Below are 26,953 nucleotides of genomic sequence, written 5' to 3'. Positions count from 1 at the left end.
GACACACAGGTCACCAGCCCAGTGCTGATGCAGAACAATTATAATATTCTGCTTTCTTTGTGAAGCCAGCAGACAGCTGCTGCGTGGCTTTATGTAAGAGATGCAATAAATCTGTCAGTGTGCACATTAAAGATAATATGGCTGAAAAAAGTGTACTGTCTATGACACCTTTGTACACACTCGCAAAAGTAATATTATTCTGGGTCCTCTTAATGCATTTAAAGTAATAAGTCAGTCTGTGAATACATTCTTCCCTCTAGTATTGGTGTTGGTGATTCATGTCTGGATATTGTAAATATTATGGCCAAACTGACTGCGTAGGATGATGAACTTTTTCACCCGCACTCATCAGTTTTTGGAAATAAACGTATGACACATAACTTGATGACACAAGCAGATTGCGTAAATTTTCGGAACAGGAAAGTAATGTCCTCAGTAATAAAATCTTTCATATGGTTTGATGTGGAATGACCCCCCCCCCCCCGAGTTAAGCAGAGACGCTAGAGAGGGATGTGATGCTGCCAATGGTCTCTCTGTATGGCAGCCAAGATTGTTGAGAACAGTCACGAAATCCTTTAAACGTGAACCTGACTCACAGTGCTGACTGAAACCTGACACACAGAACTGGAGTTCATGGACATTTACAGTGGTGGAAATTAACACATTTACTCAAGTGCTGTATATAAGTACAACTTGGAGCAATTGTGCCTTTATAATTTGTTCTACCTTATACTTATACTCTACATTTTAGTGGGAAATACTGTACTTATCTTCATTTATTTGACAGGTACAGTTAGAAGTTACTTAGCTGATTAATTTGACATGCAAAATACAACATACAATCATAATATGCTTAGTAATGGATTTAAATACTCCAACTCAGTCAGTTGCAACATGATCCATACATTTTATAAGTATATATTCTTTCTTTTCTTTTAGGTCATATATACTTTCCCTAGCTTAAGAAGCTAAAGGCCAAAAAGAGCTGAAACATTTCTTGTTATGAATATAGCTTTATATTAATATTTTAATCCTTATATATCCAACTTCCGGAGCTGTATATACTATATGTAATGTTTCATCCAAATGTTTCCCATGATACTATTTCAGAAAAATGCAGTAGCCTAACATATAATTTAGTTTCTGTAACAGAACTGCTGTGTCAGTAGTGGTGGAAGAAGTATTCAGATCCCTTTTTGAAGTAAAACCAGCCATATGACAATGCAGTGGAGAAAAGTAGCTAAATACTTAAGTATGTAAGTACATTTCAATGTACAAATACTCCATTTCAAGCAAACATCCTACATTCAAAATAAAATTTAAAAAGTACAGAAGAATTAACAGCAAGAAGTAGCTACTTATAGTATCAATAGCTGAGTTCTTATTATGCAGCAAAATGGCTCATGTCACCTCATATTACTGGAGTATGCTATTATTCTTAATAATTTTGATGCTGTAGCTTTCTGATGTTAATTTGACTCAATATCAGATCTGAATCTGGAAAGTAACTAGCTATTAACTGCAGGTGTCAGATTAATGTACTGAAATAAAAAGTATAAAAAAAAAATCCCTCTGAAATGTAATGAAGAAGCATTGAATAGAAATACTCTAGTGTACGAACCTTAAAATTGTACTCAGGAACAGTACTTAAGTACATTTAATTACTTTCCACCGCTGAGTTGTACAATCTATTATTCCAGTACATTGTTTTAAAGATGCATCTCACAGTCGTGTCATGCTCCAACGGCCAAAGGACTGCAGCTGAGACGATCCAATAGCGCCATCTATGGAGGGAAATAGGTTCCTGCTTCTTGCCGCCCTGACACACCACCTCACCGCCGCTGCAAAACACAGCACAGGCCGGGCTACCGTCTGTCTCTGAATAAGGACAAGGAACACCATCAAGATGTCTGACATGGAAGACGATTTCATGTGCGATGATGAAGAAGATTACGACCTGGTATTTAAACCTGAAATTATTTACCTTGCTTTAAATTTCAACGTTTTTGTCCGCTGAGCGCTAACAGTGCAGTGCCGACAGTACGTTAGCTGTTTAGCTAGTTAGCTTGTTGGCTAACATCAAGCTGAGAGTGGGTGATTATCGTTAGCTTCCTAGCTAGCTAACGGTAGTTGGCTTTAGCTACTAGGCAGCTGGCTAATATTAATGAACATTAACATTGCCTGTTAGCTATATTAGGGTACACGCGTACAGCTGCCAGTAGATTTAATTTGCCAGCAGGAAAAACAAGCCAACCTGCTAGTTACCAAGCCCTTGCGTTGAGCTAACTTAACGTTAGCACAAGGCTCATATTTGCAGAATAATATGAAAACTCATTTTGCAATGTTTAGCCTTACGTTAGCTAGCGAAGAGTTTCTGACATGTTTTGTTTCTAAATATGTAACTTCTATGTTTGCACTTTGACATGCACATGCTTAACTTTAGGAATACTCAGAGGACAGTAATTCAGAGCCAAATGTGGACCTGGAGAACCAGTACTACAACTCAAAAGCCTTGAAGGAGGATGATCCCAAAGCAGCACTCAGCAGTTTCCAGAAGGTGGAGTAGTGCTCCTTAAAAATTAGCCGACGTTATATTCAAGCATGATATATTGACATCTCTTGATTTTGCTATGTGTTCAGGTATTGGAACTAGAAGGAGAGAAAGGAGAATGGGGATTCAAAGCACTGAAACAGATGATCAAAATCAACTTCAAGTTGGTATGCAATATAATACATGCCATAGTTTTTTTTATGCCTGCCTCACCAGAATTAATTTTTGCATCAAGAGGTTTTTTTATGTATGTGCGTTTCTCAACCTTGTAGACCAACTTTCCAGAGATGATGAACAGGTACAAGCAGCTCCTTACGTACATCAGAAGTGCTGTCACCAGGAACTACTCAGAGAAGTCCATCAATTCCATTCTGGACTACATCTCTACCTCCAAACAGGTATCGACAGACAATGTGAGACAAAGGAAACTCCAGCTGGCAGTTACATATGTTGTTTCCTTGGAACTTGGAAAACCAGGTGATTTTAAATGTGTCTTCTTGAAATGTGTTTCCTGTTTTACTAGATGGACTTGCTACAGGAGTTCTACGAAACCACATTGGAGGCTTTGAAAGATGCAAAAAATGACAGACTGTGGTTTAAAACTAACACAAAGGTACACAAAGATTTTTCACTGGTTCCACGCAGTCTTATGTGATAATTTCCATGTAAAGCAGGTCTTAAAAAAAATGCTCTTTTTTGTTTCTCCCCTGCAGTTGGGGAAGCTGTACTTGGAGAGAGAAGAGTATGGGAAACTGCAAAAGATCCTTAGGCAACTTCACCAGTCATGTCAGGTAAATAGTTCAATTTTTTAATTCTTTTTTGATTGAATATGCAATAATAAATTTCCCTGTTTTCATACAAGAAAGGAGGTTTTAAAAGCAACAATCAATCAGTTATGATAATGATTTAATAAATGTTTTTATGTCAACTACAGACAGATGATGGAGAGGATGACCTTAAGAAGGGCACACAGCTGTTGGAGATCTATGCTCTCGAGATCCAGATGTACACTGCACAAAAAAACAACAAGAAATTGAAAGCCCTATATGAACAGTCACTTCATATTAAATCTGCCATTCCTCACCCACTCATAATGGGAGTTATCAGAGGTATGATGGTGTACATACCTCCTTCATTCACAGAACATTTGTTTAGCCTTGCGTTGTGATACTTTCTCATTATGTACTGTTATAGCTGTTTGCTGAAAGACGTGTGCTTGTTTGCTCCTGACCAGAGTGTGGTGGGAAGATGCACCTGAGAGAGGGTGAGTTTGAGAAAGCTCACACAGACTTCTTTGAGGCCTTTAAAAACTATGACGAGTCTGGAAGCCCAAGAAGGACAACATGCCTGAAGTACCTGGTCCTAGCCAACATGCTGATGAAGTCAGGAATAAACCCTTTTGACTCTCAAGAGGTATGAAAATAATTGTGACTGTTTTAAATGTTTGCGTTTGATAACTGTTCAGAATATGTAACGGGAGAGAACAAGACAGCTAGTTGCCACATAAGTTTGAGCATTTTGCAGTTGAATTTTTTGATAAAGCACGACTTGAATGTGTTTAAACTATTTTGAACTATTAAACTATTGTGGGATTTTGTTAACATTTACTTCAGTGTTAGCGCCAGGCATAACTTTTCATATTTTTTTTCCAAAGGCCAAACCATACAAAAATGACCCCGAGATCCTAGCAATGACAAACTTAGTAAGGTAAGCATGTATTCATGTCTTAATTGAAAGTGTTGAAATACATCACACTTTGTTCTAGTGTTGGTTATTTTTTTGTTTTTTTATCTCTTGTAACATTTTACTTGCCAAGTTTACTCTGAGGTCTACACCATCTCAGCAGTCACAGCTTTACTAAGGAGCAAAAATGGACAAATGACAAGAATAGTGAGAAGGCTTCATCAGTGACAGTTGTTTAACCTATTTTAAGCGAGAACAAAAGTACACATCTAAAATGTTTAAAACAATGTTTTCCTTGGCTACAAAATATATGGTTCACTTTTTATTTCCATAGGCTTAGAAAAAATATGGTTGAACAGTTGACCTTTAATCTGTCTGATTTAATGTTGTCCCATGCACTCTGTTGTAAGGTTATGTCTGGCAAAGTCACTGCAGGCTTCATTACTAAACTTCATTATGTCATTGTGAAGAGAGAACAACTTATAAAGGAGAAGAAAGGAGAGGTGTGATTAGCTATTATTGACACAATCCCCTAACACATTAGTTATTATATATGATAATGACTTATACAGACTCCCACCTTTTATTCATGTGCTTCCATGACCTCAGCAAACTGGGCATAGTGCGCTTGAGTGTGCTTTGTGCCTTGTATCTTCGGATCACAACCAAGTCTGTAAGAAATATGTTGTCATGGATGGCCAAAATTGTACAAATGGACCCAGAGTGCTAATAATGTTCCCATAATGTTTTGAATGGATGGTTACCTCTTGGACCTATACCCTGTGCTGTATGGCCTTTGGTCAGTATTTCAGCTGAGTTTCTCATTCAGTTCGTCCGAGTTGCTAACTAATTCTAACAGCTTGGTCTGTACAGATGTTCACATCTTTGAATTCATGCCTTGTATCATTTCCTCTTAGTACAAAATGATACATTAACAACAGTAATGGACTTAATACAATTTATACAATTTGCCAAAACAGTGCTCTATCAACATTAGTGTTCATTTCACAGTATTTGTATAAATTATGGAACATGACTATTGTCTTCCCAAGACTTTAGTGGTCTTCTGCTTCCTTGTTTGCTCTCTTTTGTCCCCATGTTTACATAAGTTACAGGCGCTGTCTGAAATTGCTCAGGTTCCATGCATATATTTAAGATTTTTATTGCATAAACAAGAAACTAAGAACGCACACCCAAAACTGTAATAAGAATAGTGTTTACACAAAAGTCTGATATTTTGGAATGTGTTTGACAGCTATCAGGATGAGAGTTTTTGAGTGGGTCACGAAGACACAATGTATATAGCATAACAACTCTGGATGTTTTTCCTTCCAGCGCCTACCAGAACAATGACATCACTGAATTTGAGAAAATCTTGAAAACAAATCACAGTAACATAATGGACGACCCCTTCATTAGAGAGCACATAGAGGGTGAGTGGTGGAAATGACTTTCACTCCACGTTCATGATAAATGTGTTGGAAAAATATTGTCTTTTCTAAAGTGTAGCTGATCATATGATGATGTGTTGCAGAGCTCCTGCGGAACATTAGAACTCAAGTACTTATCAAACTCATCAAACCGTACACGAGAATACACATCCCTTTCATTTCTAAGGTAAGTCTACGTGATTAATAAGCGTTCCGTACAGTGACTTCATCTGTGATCTTTCCTCTTTGATCTTTTTATTCCTCCACAATAATGAAGATAAAGGTATTATTGTAAAAAGGCACAAAGATAGTCATAAAAGTGTCAAAGCAGAATCTGATGTTGTAGGATTTGGTTTTGTTTTGTAGGGCCAGAAATTATTGGCAAATATGGCAAATTATTGCTTTACTCAATGTAGGTTAATTAGCATAGTAAGTAAGTGTATTACAGTTGCAGCATTAACATAAGTCATGTATGATGAAATCTACAGATGAAAAGCAAAACTAAACACACAAAAGAAGAAGAGCTAAAAAGGCAGTATTATTATGATAATAATCATGGTATTTTCCCAGGACTTGGGTTCATCTCGCAGTACATGTGCCATTCATCACTAATGCCTCTATATGGTATCTGTCAATACTTTGTAAACCCCTTTCTGTATTTATTTATTTCTTACTTTACATACTTGCATGGCTGACTTCCTCCTCAGGTCTTCTGCAACACACTATTTACAATAGGATTTACAGTGTGTTGAACACTTTGCATCCTAAATGTAAAATCAGACTAGTTGGCCAACTTGTTTACAGATTTGAGGATGAATCTTTTTTCTTTTCCTTGTGTTTCAGGAGCTGAACATTGATGTGTGTGATGTGGAGAGTTTGCTGGTGCAGTGCATCTTGGATAAGTAAGTTTCTCCCTCATGTGGCTGACAGTCTAAAAAATATCTACTCCCTTCCTGTAAATAGTTGTAGTTCCTCATAGTTTGTGTCATTTGGTCCTTAAGGGAATTAGGTGGTATGACTTGACAGTTTCACTTACATCTTTTATGTAATTGATTGTCGTACTGTAATAATTGTGATCTGCTATTTATAGCTTCATATACCAGCTGTACTGGTTCACTGATATAAATGACTTGGTAGGGAGTGAAAAGGGAGCCATCATGCTCTGAAATGTTAAAAATGTTTTTTAAATTAATGCCACTAATATGAAAGCAAACAAATTCTATAATACAAACGTGCAACCCCCACATTTAAGAAAAATACTGGATTCTTTGAGATTGCTTTTGGGATTTTCAAGAAATTATTCCACCTATTTTGCTGTTGTTGTTTGCTGTCTTTACTGCACTGTCCCACAGTACAGTTGGCAGTGAGATCAGATATACTGTTTAATTAGAAGGGCACTCGGAGAACAGACCTTTTTAAGGTTAATGTCAAACAACATACACTAGACTACATGTTCTGAAACTGCCCCAAAATTTAATGGGTTCCTCCCTGGTCTGTTCCCCATCCCTCCACCAAGTTTGGTGCAAATCGGTTCAGTACTTTATCTGTAATCCTGCTAACAAATAAACAGACATGGATAAAAACATAACATCCTTGGTAGAGGTAACTACAGGAAGAGGAAAGTTGCATTTCAAGGTGTAACTATAAGAGTGTGACTAAATTGTGTGGAGAGATTGGACTGTTTTTCTAATGCAACGTGTGGCTTCTCTGCTCACTCTCTATTCTTTTTACTCAGCACAATCCATGGCCGAATTGACCAAGTTAACCAGCTACTAGAACTGGACTACCAGAAGAGAGGAGGGGCTCGCTACACAGCTTTAGACAAATGGACAAATCAGCTGAACTCTCTGAACCAAGCCATTGTTAGCAAGCTCACATGATGGCATGTAAAATCAAGAGACAAGGAAAATGGCATGTTTGAATACATCCATAAAGTATGCTACTGTGCTTCTTCAAGTATATCCTCTGAGACAAGATACACAGCACAGGTTTTGAGAATGCCACCAATTTGAAGAAGACTCCGAGAACCACAAGAACGTGTTCAGAGTGTTGTTTTGTCCTGATGAGAGGAAATCACTGACACTTCTTTTTGTTTTTCATGTTCCTGATTGGCAGATCCTTCCATGTGCAACACACAAATGCTTCAGATGTGTAGAAAAAAAGTCCAAATGTGTATCAAAACGTGTACACAGTATTTTAATGTATACTGTTGCCTGTTGGTAATAAACAGATTTCTCTCAGCACTAAAATGATTGAGCTGCCTTTGACTAGCTACAACGTTTGAACTGTGTGACGGGTTGAACGTGGAGTTGAAGTCGAATAAAATGTTTTTAACTGTATGAGCATGAAGAAATCGTTCTTTTGTTTGAGTTAATTCACTGAAGATATTTCTATGCCCTCATGACGTACTGCATTTTCCAGCCAGTAAAAGCTTTCTGGGCCTCGGCGGCTTCCGTTCCAGGTGACTCCCATTTCCACACTGACAGCAATTTGCTCTCTCGGCAGCATAGCGCCTCAGCCACAGGCCGGTCTGTGTTGAGCTCCGTCAGCTGACGCAGCAGCATCTAGCAACAGTTAGCGGTGGTGTCTAGTAGGAACTGGGTGTGAGTCACTACAAGGCTTCGGTGAACATCATTATAATTATTTCTATTTACAATGAAGAAATTAAAAGGGCCCACCTCTTGACGTCCACATTGTGGTCAATGAAGGTCTGTCGCGGCGAGGGTGACTGACATGGACGCTAGTGACAATAAGGTACAGTTTATTTTAAAATTATCTGTTTTGTTGGGGTCTTGCTAGGGCTTTAGCGGGTGGAAAAAGGAACATAACGTTGGTTTAAGCTGCCGAGGCCCAAATTTGTATTTTCGTTAATGTTATTCAAAAAGCTGATATTCCGGTGTTGTAATTACAACTAGCAGCGTTTCTTAAATTAGACGAAAATTACCTGTTTAGGTCATTATCATCGATAACAACACCACACGGTTTGGTGTTTGATCACAGACAACAAGTCAAACAGTTATCTCATTTTGCTAGTAAGCTAACCTTAAACAGCTAACGGTAACCGCAGCTCCGTATAAAACACAGCAGATAACGCGTTTCTTTTCTTCTGTTGCGGTGTATGTGTTTTTGTCCATTTTATAAAATGACTTAGATGTATTTTCATGACATTATTCCAATGCGTTAAGCGCACAAAGACAGACTGTGTTTAAATGTTAGCTTCGCTAGCCTGCTAGCTGAAGCTAAACATCTCAGCTGTCATTTGACGGCACTGGTCATTTTAATCACAGACACTAGCTGGCAGAATTATTTTTCTTTTTTTCTATCGAAATGTTTGGTAACAGTTTGGAGAGCTACACCTCACGTAAAGGTCTCGGTAAGATAGGAATGTGTACATGAAAGTAGTGTTGATGTCAGGGGAGGCGGAGAGGTTTTGTGGACCGTCATGAGGGGAATGTCTGGTTCTTCTGCATGTATGGCATTCCTATGACGCTGTTAGCAATGCAGAAAGTTTAGTTTGGTTGTGCTCGGGTTTGTTGTTCAAGGCGAATAGGCAATGTCCATCATCTATGTCAGGTTAACATGTTAGCTAGCACCACTGGACGGTTGTGTTCTCTGGTTGACAACAAGGGGTCCTTAGGTCTACTCCTCAGTGTCTTATTCCCCGAAGGACTACATCTAAAAATGTGTCATTTATACTCAGTTGCCTGTTTATTATGCACTCCTAGCTAACACAAATGCAGTCTAGTACAACAGCCCTTCCATAAATACTACCTAAATTAAGGTTATAATGTTTAGTTTGTGTTGAATTTGTTTCAGAGAGGTATTGAATCAACTCAACGGTCATTTTGGAAGCTGCAGTTTGTGGTGCTGTTATATCGAGAGGTGTTTCTATTATTTTCTCCACCCCATTTGTTTCAATGAAGGTAGGTAAAATATCAGAAACACCTCTCCCTATAATACAAAGCACCACAAACTACATTCTCCAAAATGATAATAAAGTTGAATCAACACCTTTCTAAAACAATTTCAAGTTGGGATTTATTGCATGATTGTTGGATTAGATTGGTTTTTTAAAAGCTTTAATGCATATGTTCTGTTACCTACACAGCCCACCCTGCTCTCAGTGCAGAAACAGATACTGTCTGGTAGTGTTGGAGAGCTACTGGTGTGAAAATAAATGCTTGCACAAACAGAGGCTTGTGAGATCAGTAGCCCCCAGTCGAATCACTCAGAGTTCTGTCATCCCCAGCGGATGCACATCTGGGTCTGACCTCATTGCCTCTTTCACAATCACAGCTATTCTCACTAACAGAGATACACAAAGACTCATGGTTGAATCAAAAGATTGATCCTCTGACAGGCTCTGTCTTCCTAAACCTTTTTTTCTTTATATAATTGGATTTGTCCACTAGTGTTCAGAATTGAAGATTCACCATTAGAGCACATGAGGCCTCCATGCTGTGCCTTGCTATGTAATTAGCTTATCCTGTAGTACTGTCCCTACTTTATCCTCTCAAACTTAATCCTATAACAACACCCTATCAGCTATACTGTGCCATCATACAGGTTCAGACCGACTACTGTAGTCTTAAAGCCTTGCAAATGTATCAGTCTGGATGAGGCTGCTATTACTCTCTGGGAGATTGTAAAAAATCTTTCTTTAGATCTGTAGTTTGGTTTTCTATACTAGCCTGGCAGAACAGGCTCTATTTACCATGACTCTTTTTTAGATGGGATGGATTCTACAGATTACCTAAGGAAAAATGAGGGAACCACCCACAGACAGTAGCAGTGGGAGACAATAGCTGTCTGTGTGACATCCACTGGCTGCACTGACACTCTATTCATGCATCCCGACCACTGTTTCAGAAGAGTGAGGGGGCTTCTTTGTACTCTGAACCCTGTCACCTCTCCCCTCTCCTCATCCTATGCACAATAGCAAATCATTTTAATGGAACCCCTTGGACAGAGCTGCCACCTTGGATTAAACCAATGCCGACATTATGTCAAATGAGAAGTACTCAGAGGTGTGAAAGATGCTTCCAGACAGAGACAGCAATGGAAAGGACAGGGAGGGCAGTTATGTTATTTTTGTCAGTTGCTCCATTTACTTCCTTACCATATATCAATAACGCTTGATAATAAACTCTTGATAGTTTACTTTGGCGAGCATGTAAGAAATGAAGGTTAAAGCAGTTATACTGACATTAACAAACACGGTATTAGGTTGATATTATGACTTTAGAATAAGGATTACTATGTTAAAACATGCAGTAGTACAATATGAAAAGTATTGCTCTGTTATTTTTTACATGTAGCATACGGTACTGTACATGAAACAATGGTATGCTTTCTGATTAGATTTTTGCTTTTTAAGGTATTAAGGAGATACAGGCCTGCCCATTAGTTGGTGTCATCACTAAGCGTAACCTACCCATTTGAGGCCATGTCTCTGGGTTTCTGCAGAACAATAGTCTGAAGTGGCTGATTGAGCTTGGGAGTACTTCTGTGTTTCAGCCCAAAGCCTGTCTTCCAGTGCCCCATATCTCGAATCTTTGGCCTTTGAGTGGCCTACTGTATCATTTCCTACAACAGCCTACACTTCTACACCTACACACACCTGCTTGGTGTGCTTGATCCACATATCTGGAGACCCATAAAACCAGACTGACTAGAAGAAGACTTTGAGTGACTTCTGTGCCTGTAGTAAATATGTCACAGCTTTTTGACTGAATAGCTTTATTGATTTGTTTGTATAGCTTTTTATTGTATGTATATCTTGTGGTAATTTGTACACAGAAAATGGCCTTTTGTCTGAATGCTCCAAACCTCTATGTTGCTTGCAATTTTATACAAAAGTGGCACTTAGGGGTAATTTTTCTTGTTTTTGCCCATTTATTCCTTTCAAGAAATATTTTGCAGCAATAAAATCATTGTACTGTGAATAATTCATCACATAATCATTATCATACATTATCTTTATAAACATTATGGATAATATAGGGGTACGTCTGTGCTGCTTTATAAGGATTTCAGAAAGGGATATACTTTCTACTGATTTTTTTTCATTTTATTCTAATGGTCACTTTATTGTCTTCATTTCCTCATTTGGCAAAAACTCAGACATGTGGCACATGTGATTCCATCTTAGTCCAGTTTCCTTGTTGTTTCTCACTTTTTTGTGAGAGTTGAGAAGTGGTTAGAAACTAATCACTGTTTCCTAACTTACAGTATATGTTTCATAACAAGGCTGAGTCTGGTGTTTGTCCCCAGGTGCTCTCAAAGGCCAAAACCTTTGAGGAAAATGAACAACACAGCATTTAAGGCCTGAAACAAAAGCTTTAAATGTGCGTCTATTGTACCTTACATATTCAATTTTCAATGTTGCAGCTACATCTAAAATGACTCTGTTTGCATTTTCTATTTATGATTTCCTGTTTTATTTTTAAACTCTTTTCCTTTTGTCCAATTACCCTTGCATCCCTTATCTATTTAATGGCGGCCTTACACCAAGCGACTCACATTCTTGCGCCTCCCCGGAGTCGCCTCCATGCTCACTATCAACTCGGTTTGCTGCTTCCTGTTTGGTGCTGGAGAAGGTGAAGGTGTTCACGTACTTTAATGTCAGTATTTGAATAAGCCATGACTAAAAACTTAAATGATAAGATTAAACATATTTAATTTCATCAGAAAAGATGGAAAAAAAGACTGACTTAAGAGAGCTCAGATGACCACCTTACGCAAAACCATCGAGGTGACAGGAGCACACTACAACTCAAACAAAACTTTCATGATTTTATTCCGACATTGGAAATTTGTCAGTGACAGTGAAATCGCTTGAAAAGTCATTTGGTGTATGGCCGGTATTAGCAGCTGATGGCATTTATCTCTCAAAACAAATTGTAAGCTCCCTTTGGCTTTGAAGTACAGAGATCAGCCTCACCATATTAACAAGAAGATGGATGAGTGGCTGGAGCTCTTCTCTTACATGTTGTGTACTTTGCTTAGATCCTCTGGCAGCTGTGTGTTATGTCATCTATAGCCTCATAAAGGTTTTATGTCCTTGTGTCACCTTTTTACTGATGGCTGTAGACACATAAGACCTTAAAACAACAGGAGCATTGTGAGGAAATACAGTGCTCTGCTGTGATTACCACTAAAGGAATGGGAGGTTGGTCAGTGTGCTGGGAGACTATGTACAGCTCCCTCGGTCTCTGTCAGATATCCAGTACTCAGATTAATATCTTAAAAATCTTGGTATAGATTTAATACTTATACAGTTGTGGCTTTTACCATGTTTTCAGCTGATATTAAAAAGACATTTATTTTTTTTTAATTTTAAGGCCCACCTGCCCAACCTACGCAAAGAGCACAGTCAAATTATGGAAAAATGTAGGTGGGTTTTCATGAGTAGTCGATATCAGTTGATATCAGCTTCCACCTTACAACTATCCCATTTGATATGTGTGGGATGGCAATAAGAGTAATAAAATTATATGATCTGTTTTACTGTGTAGATACAGGTATGGAGAAGGCTAACAGCACGCTTGATAAAACACAAACAGAGAATGTGTTGACTGACTTGAGCAACTTTTTTTTTTTTTAACCAATTTGAGAAATCAGTCTGTGCTCTCTGGGCCCGGACCTATTTTTCTTTCAAAGACACCAAGTAGTCATTAAGTGGCTGCCATTGATCATGGTATGGCAGTAATGGCTGTTCATTTTTCACTGCAGGATGTGAAGCTTTCAGCCGAAGTGGAACCGTTCATCCCACAGAAGAAAGGTCTTGAAGGATCCCTGGTCAGCATGAGTCTTTCTGGAGAGGCGGGTGGTGGAGGAGGGAGCGGAGGTATAGGAGGAGGTGGTGGTGGGGTGGAAACCACTCCCATACCCAGCTACCTCATCACCTGCTACCCTTTTGTCCAAGAGAACCAACCCAACAGGTACTGTTCCAGCAGGGGGAGATTGAGGAATGGGTGAAAACCTCATTTAACAGTGGTTCATTTCAATTATGAATTTTGCCAATGGTGTCAACTTTAGCAGAAATATTGCCAATCCCTGTGGCATTGTGGGAAGATTGGTGCCCCCATTTTGAACTGCACAAGAACAATCTTCTCTCTTCTGGACCTTTCTATTTTCAGAATAACTGTTTACTAAAATAAGAAGAAGAGAACACTGTGTCCCTGATGTTGTGCTTCACAGAAGAGATCACGATCAAATCCTTTAAAGAGTGTATTGAGTTAGAGCCATTAGATTGCTCTGTTGATTAAGAGTGCTTAACTATGAATGGAAACCTCCCCAGAGTTACAGAGTTTACATGGAACCACAATCTATGTTTCCAGTGGCTCTTTCTTTGTCCAGAGTGATCTGCTGTATCCTGCACACATCCGTTCCTTTGTTTCCTTCCCCACTATTTGAATGCAAGGAAATACCCGCTATAGTAAGCTGGCTGTGAAAATGTCATCTGGATCCTTATCAACATTTCTGCATGTGACACAGCCTAACAAACCAACCATCATACACATTACTGCCACATCCCACCCAGGCACCACCTCTCTCCTGCTAAATGAATGTTAATCTTATTTTGTGGAACACAAAATGTCTTCCCATTGCATGTTTGAAAAAAAATACAAACTGAGAAGTGTTTTAAGTAAGTGACACAAAGTTCAAAAAACTTTACACAATGCTGTGATTAATTCAGGATATTGCGATCATGGTTTTCTTAACTGAGAATGTGAGTTTTGTAATTTTGAGTTTGTGTCATTACAGATCTGATTTTACATATATTCGTCATCTTTTCCTTTTCCATGTAATGCAGGCTTAGACATTTAGTCAAAAGTTGACCTCATTTAAAATAACATTTGACAGCTAAATAGCTTAGCATTAAGACAATGTAACCTGATTCACAGCCTTCCCTTTGTGGTTTCAACATACATTTTGTAACATTTTGTCATGTTGTGTGGTATTTTGTACCATCCACTTTTGTAATATCCACTGGGAGAGGACTGTGATTCTGTTAATGTTGTGGCAGGACATTTTGGATTGGATATGGACACACTCAATCCTCTGCTGCAACACATAGTGAAAATGCCAGCTTTTTCAAATACTTTGGTCTTTCTTTAAAGCTGAAAGACTAGAATATTAGTAATACTTTAACACATTGCCTCTCTACTGCTTCACAGGCAACATCCTATGTATAATGGAGGGGAGCTGCGCTGGCAGCAGCCTAACCCTACCCCTGGTGGTCCATACCTGGCCTACCCCATCTTGTCTTCCCCCCAGCCTCCTGTTTCCAATGACTATGCTTACTACCAGATTATGCCTGCTCCGTGCCCACCTGTGATGGGCTTCTACCAGCCTTTCCCTGGCACCTATGCAGGTCCTGTGCAAGCTGGAGTGGTCAACCCTGTTTCAGCAGATGTTGGGGAAAGACCACTGCCTCTGGGGCCAGCATATGGGATGGCCAGTCAGAGAGGGAGAGGCATGATCCGGCCTAATGTTCTCCCAAAGGTACAAAAGGACAACAGCCTTATTGTCATATTATACTTATATCTTATATACTATCATTATATATATATATATATATATATATTAAATTGTATATTATTTGTATCACCAAAAATTGTCCGTCCTCATCCTTGGTCTATTTGGTGAGCATGCCCTACCTCTTTTTCTCTCTCCTGCAGCAACAGTTGGGTGTGTGCCAGCCTCCCCGGGGTCGCCGGCCTCCAACAAGGAATGTAGCTGTGCAGAAGGAGGTGTGCACCTTGGGACCTGATGGTAGGACCAAGACAGTCATGCTGGTGGATGCAGCACAGCAGACCGGTAAGAATACGATGGCAATAATTAAAGATACATTTAAGTCCTACCATGCAGGGTGTAAACAGATGTTTTTACTTCCCAATAACTACCAATTAAAGATGAGAAGCCTGTTTGTTGTTGCATTGGAAAATTCATAGTTTGAATTTCTGTGGCCAGTGCCAGTGTTGTTCTTTAATCCTGTGGCTGAAAGGAAGCCGACGCTCAGAACATTCCAGACGTTGTTAAAAGTTAGCTTTGTTAAAGTTAGATGCTTTGTCTGTGAACAAGAATCTTTCCTGTCAGTGAGGAAGTGGGACACAATGCCGATAAGAGCAGTGTCTGGTCTTACAGGTTGATGTTGATGATGTTTGTGCTAAACTTGAAAAGAACTGGAATGCAGAGTTTCCAGTTGGCAAGGTTAACATGTGTGCAGCTCATGGTGTCACCTATGATGTCTCTGTTCTCGATAGCCTGTGTTAATAGTTTGGTCATTCAGTTGCGGTTTTGTGTTGCATGAAAAACGTCATACTGTTAACTCCAGGTCCAAGTTGGTGATCCGTGAGTTTCTATTGAATCACCTAGAGTATTTATAGTTCCTCTTTTGAGGATGATGATTGATAGGGACAAAAATCTTGTACCTTCTACCCGGAACCTCTAAACAGCTGCTTCAATGTAATCAATCGGTATATTTGTCCACATCAAAGTACATTGATTAAAAGTGCCTATTTTTGCCACAGACGGGATCAGATTGTTTGACTTTCAGTGGTAGAAGAAGCATTTGGATCTTTTACTTAAGTAAAATCTACCACACAGTAACACAAACAAACCAATCAAGGTAAAATTAACGTTTGGTTAGTTTTGAACAGAGCTATATAACATGTGTTTCTGGTTAAACAAGGATCTTCCTCTTTAACAAAAAGGTAACATCCATGAGGTTGTCAGAAACTTAAAATGTCAATCTGAACTCGTCAGTGGAAAAAAACAAGCCCTTTAAGTGGACAGACTTTGACTTGGGCCAGTGCATTGTTGATTTCGTTCCAGCAGCTGTTTAGCAGTTCCGGGTTTACCGTTCTTGCTCAATATTAGACTGACTGCAAAGATTTTTGTTCCTATGAATCATTTACACTCATTACACACCTAGGCTAAAATCCTGATAATAGTAGCAGTTTTATTCCACTTTGAAACAGCGTGTAACAAGTTTATTTCAGGTCTAGTTTCTTCTACTCTGTCCTCAGATTTCCCAGGTGATGTGTCAGGGCGGTGTGCTGCTGAGCGGGCTAGTCCTCTGCTGTGGAAGAACCGTACAAAGAGAAGACGGGCGTCCCATCCAGCTGAAAGCTACAATGAGCAGGGCGCCAGTGAGGCCGATATAGACAGCGACAGTGGCTACTGTAGCCCCAAGCACAACCAGGCAGCTGGGGTAACGCAACGAACAGCAGAGAATACAACAGCACCCACGGTATGTTTGCTACTTACTGTCAATTCCAGATCCAACACATATTTTTGAAGAATTTGTTTTAGTCTGAACATTAATAATTGGGTTAGCGTTGGGGTTAGGTGCTGCGCTTGTGACAGTTTTTTGAAGTAACAAATGTAGACGTCATTGAAATACCAGGAAGAACAACTAGGACATACCATAACATACTTGACTCCACTTCTGGAACAGCAGTGCACAGAGGGAATACCCATTTAACTGAATCAATTACATTTCCTTTGCCCTCACAGTGTAATATATAGTAGCATATTTAACATACACTAGATATCTTAACTTGTCTTTTTAATATTTTCTGTGTCCTATAGGGAGTAGAGGCTGGTGTAATGACAGGTAAGTTTGATGCAATATGTTTTCAAATCAGGTGTTAGGAATCCTTCCTTTCCACAAGTCTTCACACCACGCTTTTATAATCATATTTCTGATGTATCCTGTATCTAATATATTCCAAATGGATGGAAATTTTTCTTTCATGTGAGAATTACAATGTTTTTTTTTTTTTATTCAGTAACAGGTACATGGGTAAATGTAACCTCCCAGGCTCCCCCAAAGGCCTGGGGGGACAGGAACGGTCAGTTTCACAGAGCAGACCAGAGGAAGACTCCTGAACAGAGAAACTTCTCACAGGTACCATAGGTCCCACTTGAGTAGACACTAAGTTAAAGGCTTCTGTTTCTGATAACACTCTGAGAGTATTGTGAAATACTGAACATATATTTAGCATTAAAATTACATGAATCATTAGCATTTGAAGATAGTATTTCTCAGAATATGTATTTAACCCTTTATGTGGTGTGGATATCCAGTCACATTTCTCCTAAATTCAAGCAGAGGGTTGTCAGAACTCGTCACCAGTTCCAAACACGCATCTCTTACATAATGCACATTCAGTATTTTCCATCAGCCAATAAACGATTTAAGCAAAAAAAAACAGCCAACCACAGGGGTGTATACTTGAGTTAACCTACTGGGAAGTTTTCATGAGCAAGAAAAATGAATGTAATGAAGCTTTGATGTTTTCGCTATTTCCTTCCTTCCTACCGTGGTCTCCTCACCAGACAGCATGTGCACAGATATACAGTATAGAGGGTAATAAGCATATTGAATTGCTGTGGTACCCTGTCTAAGTCCTCCGTTCTCTGCCTTCTAGGATTTCCATAGTGGCTATCCAGGGCGTTTGCCACCCAACCAGTCAGATCAAAGACTACAGCCAGCAGTGGTCACTGGCACTGAGCTCACTCCAGAGCCCCTCTACTTCGAGGTGAGAGAAGTTTCATTGGAATGACTTCTCTGTAACCATCACTCTCATTATGTATTTATTTTCGGCAGAGTCTTTTGTTGTGCTGACATGTTTTATACATGTTCGTCAGGATGAAGATGAGTTTCCAGATCTTGCTACTGGAGGGGCTGCCCAACGCAATACCAAACCTGAATCTGCTCCAGCGCAGACACATGCGCAACCTAAACTGCCCAAAAACCTGGTAAGGGAAAATGCTTTCTGAAGATGCCGGTCTTTCAAGGGTCTCTGTGTCGTGTGCTGACTGTTTGCAGGGTGTGTGTCTCTCCCTCTCAGACAATTTGACTCTTTAATAGTAAGTGTGACTAAATTAATTTATTATTTTCTCAGTTTTTATTTCAAATGCTAAATTAGAAATACCGCAGAACATGATCTGTCACACCAGCAACAGTAAAACTCAAGCAGTGATCCACTGGGCAACTTTCTTTTTTTTTTTGGCCAATCCCTAGGGAGAATTTTTTCCTGGGTCATTGTGATCACTCTGAATTTGGTGTTTTTGATTACACTGTATGGATGGACTGGACTATAGACTGTATACATTTCCTGTTAAATAAAATGGCACGTAGCTTCAGTAACAGTTTTGTCTCAAACCAGGAAAAGCTTAGAAGTGGCATTGGGCATATGTCAACTTCTGAAATTTGTAGCAAAGTGTGTGGTGCCCCTTGTATATTTTGAACACTGCTTATGTGATGTAAACATGAGGCAGCAGTTGTAAACATATTTCCTCCAGCGTGTGAATGTTGTGGACACTTGAAGCTGTATCGTGTTTTTTCCCAAATTTGATGCAGAATTTGGGATCAGTGGTTGTGTATCTGTTAATCACTGACTCTTGTATCAGTTAATCTTTACACCCCTACTAAATATTGTTTGTGTCTCTATATGCCTCACAGCTGGATAACCTACCAGAAAACTCCCCTATCAACATTGTGCAGACACCCATCCCCATTACAACCTCTGTTCCCAAGAGGGCCAAGAGCCAGAGGAAGAAGGCTCTGGCTGCTGCGTTGGCCACTGCACAGGAGTACTCTGAAATCAGCATGGAGCAGAAGAAACTACAGGTATGAAGCTGAACGTTGTCTGCTGTTCATTAGGTTCTGGGTTTGAATGTTGATGCATTTAATCACTTCTTGTCTTCACAACTGGGCCACCTGGCCTATGAGTACCATTCTGATCTTCAGTTGTATTTGATTGTTTCATGGGTATGATGACCTTGCTCTGCCTTGTCTGTCCTCGCCCGGCAGGAGGCATTCACCAAAGCTGCAGGGAAGAAGAGTAAAACCTCTGTTGAGCTGGACCTGGGAGACATGCTGGCAGCTTTAGAGAAACATCAGCAGGCTATGAAGGCCAGGCAACTCACCAATACCAAGCCACTGTCTTTTACAGGTATTCAAAAACGATCAGACATTAACAAGTGGCATGAAAAAATAAACTATTTTATGATGCAATAACCCAGCAGTAATTTGCAATAATGGTTTGAGCTGTCTGTCAAATACTGTCAAAATGTCAATTCAACTCAATACTCTCTCTTTTTTGAGGCTAAAGTATTATATTGAGTATATAATGTCACATTAAATGTCTTTCATTCAGTGTTAGTGGTGGTCTACTTGTTTCCAGTGTTCTTTGCAAATTTAGTTTTCTTGTTCCTCTGGTTTTAAGCTGTTATCAGGATTTTGCTCCATTAATAAGTTTTTGACAAATACTGATGAAATCCTGAATATACTGAAAAATATACTGAAATAATGATTTAAAAATATATACAAAATATAACAATACTCTTAATTTCTTTTTAACATAATAGAACTCATTCGTGTAGCTGACTTGGTAACTGTGACTGACATTAGCCTGAATTACTCCCCCCACCCCCCACTGAGTGGCCAGACCAGAGGCATTAAATTGACACAAAACCATCTGACAGTCCCAATTCAGTTCCCAGCATTATGAACCCCTTTGCACTTGCATGTGCATATATTCTAATTAACTGTTAACTTTGTTGTTCTTTTCTCCAGTTGGAACAACCACCCCATTCCACAGCTCAGGCTCGACCAATGTGCCGTCCACGTTGAAGGGTCATCAGCAGCTATACGCAGCCCCTCATAATGCCCTGGATTCCACTGCACCCCGTGTCAAGAGAGGGAAGGAGAGAGAGATTCCCAAAGTGAAACGGCCAACAGCCCTTAAGAAGGTTGATGATTTTAAGTTCAAGTTGATGAGTTAGAAGAGGTGGTTATATGATGTTATTTAGCCTGCATAAAAGTTGGTAAAAGAAATGGGGGTCATTGAACCATGGAAGTATAATCCAATTTTTTTTTTTTTTTAAGTGCCCTTGTTTTTTACTTTCTCTTGTATTTTACTCTTTTCTATAGATTATCTTGAAGGAACGTGAAGGGAAGAAAGGGAAGGCAAGTGTGGAACAAGAGTCATCAGGCCAGGAGGAGCATGGGGATGACCTACATTTTACTGATGATCTTACACGAGAGCCCGCCTCCCAAGAAGGTGAGCGCAAATCATTATTATGAAGTGAAAACATTTCAGTAATACTCATATTTTTTTTTTATCCACCAAACAGTGTCTAATTGTTATTTCTGGTCTGCTGTTCGTACCACAGAGAATGGTCTGAGTGTGCCCAGTGATGCATCCCTTTCCCCGGCCAGTCAGAACTCTCCATATAGCATCACCCCAGTGTCCCAGGGTTCTCCTGCCAGCTCTGGCATTGGGAGTCCCATGGCTTCAAACGCCATCACCAAGATCCACAGCCGACGTTTCAGAGAGTAAGAACACACACTTCAACACACATGGAGTGAGAAACAGAAGTAGGAACAGGACAGACCTTTTGTAGGAATCCCTGGCATTGGAATGTCTCAAAAACGCACAGTGTGGTAACAAAAAATGGTTAGCGACGCAAATATTTGTCCCACTCCAAACTCACAGAGCCTTGGCTGTGAGAAGCGCACTCTGAGCGTTAATGGGTGTTTTTAAGGGCGAAACTGTACAATAAAGAATTGTAGAGTATGGCAAGGATGCCTAGCACATTGTCCCCTCTCAGCAAAAATGTATGCCAGTGGTTACAAACACAGCTTTGTCCCTCTGTGTCCTCTGCTGTAGGCCTATTGTCCCAGCCCACGCTACTCTAACAGATTTTGCATTTAAAGCCTCCAAAAACCCTCTGTTGACAAGCTCCGCCTCTCAGCTCTGACCAGCAGGACACTTGTTCCTCAGACCACCCTACGTCGTCCCTCTGATAGATATTTTGTCAAAACACAAAGTTACTCGAAGCTTGCATGTTATCTCATGGTCTGATAGCAAGTGGAAAAGCATAAGCATAACCAACAAGTAGTTAAGCAAAGCTGTCATGAACAGCTGTATAACCATAACCACTGCTAACCCTGTATGGATATGATATGATTGCTGTCATTGTTGTATGGCATGAATCAGGTTAAACCCTTTGTATATCAAATACATGAGCGCCATACAATCTTTCTTTTATTATCTAAGTTGACTGTCAATCATAAAGAAAATCTAGGAATAAATAAAAATTTCTACATTAGATGTCCTAACACTAGTGGCACCCCCACAAAATTAAAGCCTTGCATACTGGATATGTTGCTTTTTTATTGATGGCACTTTCCAGTGTAACATATTGCCAGATTGCTGACATTTTGCGAACGGATAACGTTACACTTTTACTGGAAATCAATTCTTCACCCTGTTTACTACTGTTTCAGAGCTGCTAGTTAACAATAATGATGGCCTTCATCATTAGCCTGGTAGCCACCCAAAATATGTTTTGAACATCTGTAACCTCCTTTTTTTTTTTTGTGCCCTCTCTTGTCATCTTTTCTTCTGCAGGTACTGTAACCAAGTGCTGAGTAAAGAGATCGACGAGAGTGTGACTATGCTGTTACAGGAACTGGTTCGCTTCCAAGAGCGGGTCTACCAGAAGGATCCTACCAAGGCCAAATCTAAACGCCGCCTGGTCATGGGTCTCAGAGAGGTCACCAAGCATATGAAATTGCATAAGATTAAGTGTGTCATCATCTCTCCCAACTGTGAGAAGATCCAGGCCAAAGGTGAATAATGCAGCAAAACTGTCTCCAGCACCAGTACATGTTTGATGAAATTGTCAGAGGTCTGACCTGCTGAGCTGTGAACATGTTTAAAGCTATAATCAGTATTTTTATAATGTTTAACAATGTGCCTAATAAAAATGTGAAAACAACGTGACAATACAAAAGGAAGCTGGAGAGAAGTTTCACACAAATCTGCAGCTCCCCATGGCTTATGTCTGAGTTGAGCTCATTGTTCAGCTGTCCAGCTGCAACTCTACTGTTTTGGTTCACTCTCATTGCTCTCGTAGTGTGGTATTCAGAAAGAAAAGCTTTAAAAACCCACTGCACACCACCTGCTCAGCAACAAACTGCAGATAGACACAGTTGGTGACTTGCTGATGAACTAAGTGATACTTCTCTCAGGAGTTGCAGAGAAACAGAGTCAACAGAGAGTGAACATGGACTGTCATCCATCAGGTGGCCAGAAACATAACTTCAAATGATGATGTTTCTCAGTAACTTCTGGATATGTAAATAAAGAAGTAAAAATCCCGCAGTGACATATCTATTACCGAAACAGCAGGTTTTCCCATTCTTGTGTTCAAGTCATTGCCATTTTCTCTTGTTTTTGTTCATTGGTTTTCTTAAATTTTATTTATTTGAGTCACTAATTGTTTACTGTGTTGCAGGTGGTTTGGATGAAGCTTTATACAATGTAATCGCCATGGCGAGGGAGCAGGAGATCCCATTTGTGTTTGCCTTGGGCAGAAAAGCTCTAGGACGCTGCGTCAACAAACTTGTGCCTGTCAGTGTGGTTGGCATTTTCAACTACTCTGGAGCTGAGGTAAGGCACTCCCAGCCACTAAAACTTTCTGTCCTGATGAGTGAATGTAACAATAAAATCCAGATTGTAGGTCAGTAGTTGTTATAGAGCAGTAAAGATATATAGGGACTTTGGAATCACAGGATCATATCTAAGCAGCTCATAGTTTAAAAAAAATTTTTTTTTTTAATTTTTTGTGTCTTGCTAACTTCCCTCTGCGCCTTTCAGGGTCTCTTCAACCGTCTGGTGTCTCTGACAGAAGAGGCTAGGAAGGCCTACAAGGACATGGTGTCAGCTCTGGAGCAGGAGCAAGCCGAGGAGGCTCTGAAAAACGACAAGAAAGTCCCACACCACATGGGGCATTCCCGTAACCACTCAGCTGCTTCTGCTATCTCCTTTTGCTCCATCTTCTCTGAGCCTATCTCAGAGGTTAACGAGAAGGAGTACGGTAAGCTCCCTCATTTCTGTCTCTCTGCTTTTCATCTTTGTCAGTTCTTTAGGGTTATCTGTAATTAGTGGTGGAAGAAGTATTAAGATTATTTACCTAAGTAAAAGTGTCCGCTATTGTTAATACTGATTTCAAATCTGGGGGTTGTTACATGGTTGATGGGGTAGAAAAGAAGAAAAAACATGTTCTGCTACTCAAAATGTTTTAATTAGATGATTTGACTTCAAACTATAATTTAAATGACACTATCTGATTTGGATTCTCTCTGTGGTGGAATTGCTAATAACTATCAAGTAAGAGGTTATAGGCCAAAAAGTTTGGGGACTTCTGGTTTAATCTTAATCTTTATAAGATTATGTTATGCTTTTATATATGATTTTAATCTGAAAAGGGTTAATGGATTAGTTAACTACAGCTGTCAGTTAAATATAATGTAAAAAGTATGATATTTCCCTGTGAAGTAGTAAAGTGTAATTTCTTCAAAATTGCGTTCAGGTACAGAACTTGAATAAATGTTTATATAAATGTTTCATAACAAATGTATTAATTCCTTCAGAGACCAACTGGAGAAGTATGGTGGAGACTTCAGATGCCCCAGAGACTGTAGAGACTGAGCCGAGTCGCCCTGCACCTTCCATAGCCGCCCAGAGAGACAGTGAGGCGCTGGCAGCCACCACCAACACCACCCAGCCTGGCTCCACTGCTCCCCAGCCCAGGGCGGGGCCTCTGACTCAGGGTGCCGGTGAGAGAGACGAGGTCCGGGTTGACGACCGATTGGAGCTGGCCTCACAGCAGAGCACGGAGACAGGATCGTTGGATGGGAGCTGCAGGGGCCCGCTGAACTCCTCCATCACCTCCACCACTTCCACCCTAGTCCCCGGGATGTTGGAAGAGGCAGAGGAGGAGGACGAGGAGGAGGAGGACTACACTCCTGAGCCTATTTCTGTGGAGGTGCCCACCCTCAGCAGCCGCATCGAATCCTGGGTGTCAAAGACCCTGGAAAACCTGCAGCTGGGAAAGAGCCAGGAAAGTACGGAAGAGGAGGAGGAAGAGGAAGACGATGAAGAGGAGAGAGGGCAGAGTGAAGACGAGGAGGACCTTGATTCAGCAGACATCACAGAGACGAGGGTGGAGGGCAAAGAGAAAGTGGAGGCTAAGAAGGTCAACGGCTGACATCGATTCTCCTCCTCCCTCTTTTCTTATATATTCATTCACTCTGTCCTCTGTCGCTCTCACACATCCCTCTTCACAGCAGCCAGCAGCTTCTCTCCTTTGTCTCTAACCCCTGACACTAGACGTAATCTCAGGTATCCAACCAACTGACCAACACTCAAACACAACCCATTAACGCATTACAGAGAAACTGATGAACTTACAAACACACAGCAACAGACCAACCAACAACTAACACATTTTGAGGGGTAGTAATTGACGTTTCTTTAAAAAAAAAAAAAAAAAAAAAAAAAAAAAACTCATCTGCCCTCACTTCTTCGGCCCATAACCTGCTACACTTGAATTAAGAGGGAAGTTTTTGATTTTCCTCCTCTGAAACTGAACTCTTTTACAGTCGAGGACTTCTCTGGGAGCAAGAAATGTTGAACTGCTGTCCGTAGCTCACAGAAAAGGAAGGTTGGAACCTTCCAGCTCCCATCTTACTTTATTCAGAGTCCTGCAAGGTTTACAGCTCTGCAAGTATTTGTGTGTGTGTGTGTGCGTGTGTGTGTGTGTGTATTTACAGGCACATACTGTAGTTTGCATTTATTTTGCTGTGTTCATTAGCTTTATTTTTGTAAATAATGTGTGTTTTTTTTCACCTCACTGCTCAATGAGGGAAAGAGAGGCATGCATTTCTTAATTACTGCTTGGTTGGTATTTAGCTTTCCTCACAGAATGTTACAGTGTCAGGGGTTCTGTCTTTCTACCAAAACCACTCCCACCCTTCAGTCTTCAGAGAGTGTTTTAGTAATGTGTCCCATTCTGTATTCAGATGATTCAAATGACTTAACTTCTAAGAAGCAAAACAAGCTTTGTGTATATAACCTCATCTAGGTGGTTCTACTACAGTATGTAATGGTGTTTCATATTGATTTGCTAAGTGTGAAACTATTTGGGGTTGTTTTCCTCTGACTGGAATTGTCTTCAGTTCCCAGATGTTGTCTGTGCTCCATAAAGAAAAAAGTGCTCCTGTTCTCTTTGGTGGTGTTTGTTCTCTGATTTGGGGGGGGGGGGGACTCTCAAGCTGTAACTTGCCTAAGACTTTTTTTGAAGTCTGTTTATCAAATTTAAAATCAACACTGAGTCCCTCTGTCCAGAGAGAAATTTGTGTTTTGGTAAATATACAGTTGGACACAGAACTTAATAGTAAAGAATTGGGTTACTAGAAACGTGGTGTAAATTGTCATTTTTACCAATTTACAAAAATCTATTTCCTTTTCAAAATGTCATTTAAATCAAATAAAACCAGACAAGCAGGTGTTTACCGGTGTTCATGAAGTTTAAAGGGGCCAAATTGACAAAAAAAAACAACAAAAAAAACAGACATGGTTGCTTACAACTGAAATAAATCCTTACAAAGCTCTTCTAGATTCTATAGACAAAATTTTGTCGGCACCCAGCTACAACTGCCGCTGTCTGCAGTCAGTTCACCACAGCTGAGAAGCTCCCTCCTCAGGACAGAGTCACCACTCTTAAGTCAAGCAAGTCATCACAAAGTCATGCACATGCTAATGATACGCCCCTGTAAATACAAGTGTACAAAAGAGATTTTGATTTTGCATTGTATTAAAAAAAAAATACAATCATCATGTTCTTAAAGCCATTTGATAGTTTTAACATTTTAACAGTTGGAATCCAATTTGATAATGGTATTTGATAGTGAATTATAGTGAGATTTCAGCCTGTCTATGATGATGCAGTGTGTAAATGCAGTATGTCGGGCTGTATGCAATGTAAAGCCCTGTGATGGGAGATGACAGTGTGCTGAATGTCTTACTTGGGATTATGAAAGTATTTCTAGTTTGATAAAAGGTACGCTGTGTGTAGGCTTTCTGTTGCTATGACTTCCATCAAAGTGTTTGAAGTATGTTAATTGACGGCAAGTGTGTTTTTTGCACTATGTAAATACAGTACTGGTAAAGGTCTTGTAACTAATGTGAACAAAAAAAAAACAAAAACAAAAATACGGTTCAATGAAGTACTTTTTTCAGCGTGTTCCTCGTCTTTATATGGATATTTAAGACTGTCTCCTTCAGACTGTACATCACTAGCAACATTGTTAGAGGCTGTTTCTCATAATCCTGTTATCACTCTTAACCTATATGAACTGATGATTAACATCATTAAAATGTTGTTTAAGTAAATCATCTCACTGTCTCATCTTCTG

General features: G+C 39.8%; 2 protein-coding genes across 3 annotated transcripts; both read left to right on the top strand.

Moving 5' to 3' along the window:
- The first annotated feature begins 1,826 nt into the window (after positions 1 to 1,826).
- On the top strand, positions 1,827 to 8,003 carry cops2 (COP9 signalosome subunit 2). 2 transcript variants are annotated; one of them, XM_022768276.1, is made up of 13 exons: positions 1,827 to 1,960; positions 2,444 to 2,557; positions 2,641 to 2,718; positions 2,824 to 2,949; positions 3,075 to 3,164; positions 3,265 to 3,342; positions 3,486 to 3,660; positions 3,786 to 3,964; positions 4,206 to 4,258; positions 5,570 to 5,667; positions 5,769 to 5,851; positions 6,508 to 6,566; positions 7,400 to 8,003. In XM_022768276.1, exons 1-13 carry the CDS (start codon positions 1,907 to 1,909, stop codon positions 7,542 to 7,544), a joined length of 1,332 nt encoding a protein of 443 aa, XP_022623997.1. In that variant the 5' UTR covers positions 1,827 to 1,906; the 3' UTR covers positions 7,545 to 8,003. The 2 variants fall into 2 exon arrangements, with proteins under 2 accessions (XP_022623997.1, XP_022623996.1); XM_022768275.1 differs by having other exon boundaries at positions 2,824 to 2,964.
- Positions 8,004 to 8,167: 164 nt separating this feature from the next.
- secisbp2l (SECIS binding protein 2 like) lies at positions 8,168 to 26,933 on the top strand. Its single transcript, XM_022768257.1, has 18 exons — positions 8,168 to 8,418; positions 13,399 to 13,607; positions 14,847 to 15,174; positions 15,351 to 15,489; positions 16,701 to 16,924; positions 17,266 to 17,290; positions 17,466 to 17,584; positions 18,108 to 18,218; positions 18,328 to 18,438; positions 19,145 to 19,312; positions 19,496 to 19,637; positions 20,261 to 20,436; positions 20,618 to 20,747; positions 20,860 to 21,022; positions 22,101 to 22,321; positions 22,990 to 23,144; positions 23,352 to 23,571; positions 24,128 to 26,933. Exons 1-18 carry the CDS (start codon positions 8,398 to 8,400, stop codon positions 24,742 to 24,744), a joined length of 3,279 nt encoding a protein of 1,092 aa, XP_022623978.1. The 5' UTR covers positions 8,168 to 8,397; the 3' UTR covers positions 24,745 to 26,933.
- Positions 26,934 to 26,953: the final 20 nt, after the last annotated feature.

The sequence above is a fragment of the Seriola dumerili genome, unplaced genomic scaffold (assembly GCF_002260705.1).
Source record: "Seriola dumerili isolate Sdu_G_001 unplaced genomic scaffold, Sdu_1.0 BDQW01001449.1, whole genome shotgun sequence".
In the NCBI taxonomy this organism is placed as follows: domain Eukaryota; kingdom Metazoa; phylum Chordata; class Actinopteri; order Carangiformes; family Carangidae; genus Seriola; species Seriola dumerili.
The sequence above is the reverse complement of the archived record's forward strand: the minus strand, read 5'-3'. Positions and strand labels throughout refer to the sequence as shown.

Bases quoted from the DNA above. Each gene is read 5' to 3' on its own strand.
- cops2 (XM_022768275.1), top strand. From the start codon at position 1,907: ATGTCTGACATGGAAGACGATTTCATGTGCGATGATGAAGAAGATTAC. The intron at 2,558-2,640 runs GTGGAGTAGTGC...CTATGTGTTCAG, and splicing joins CACTCAGCAGTTTCCAGAAG to GTATTGGAACTAGAAGGAGA. The intron at 2,965-3,074 runs GTGAGACAAAGG...CTGTTTTACTAG, and splicing joins AACAGGTATCGACAGACAAT to ATGGACTTGCTACAGGAGTT.
- secisbp2l (XM_022768257.1), top strand. From the start codon at position 8,398: ATGGACGCTAGTGACAATAAG. The intron at 19,638-20,260 runs GTATTCAAAAAC...TCTTTTCTCCAG, and splicing joins CAAGCCACTGTCTTTTACAG to TTGGAACAACCACCCCATTC. The intron at 20,748-20,859 runs GTGAGCGCAAAT...TTCGTACCACAG, and splicing joins AGAGCCCGCCTCCCAAGAAG to AGAATGGTCTGAGTGTGCCC.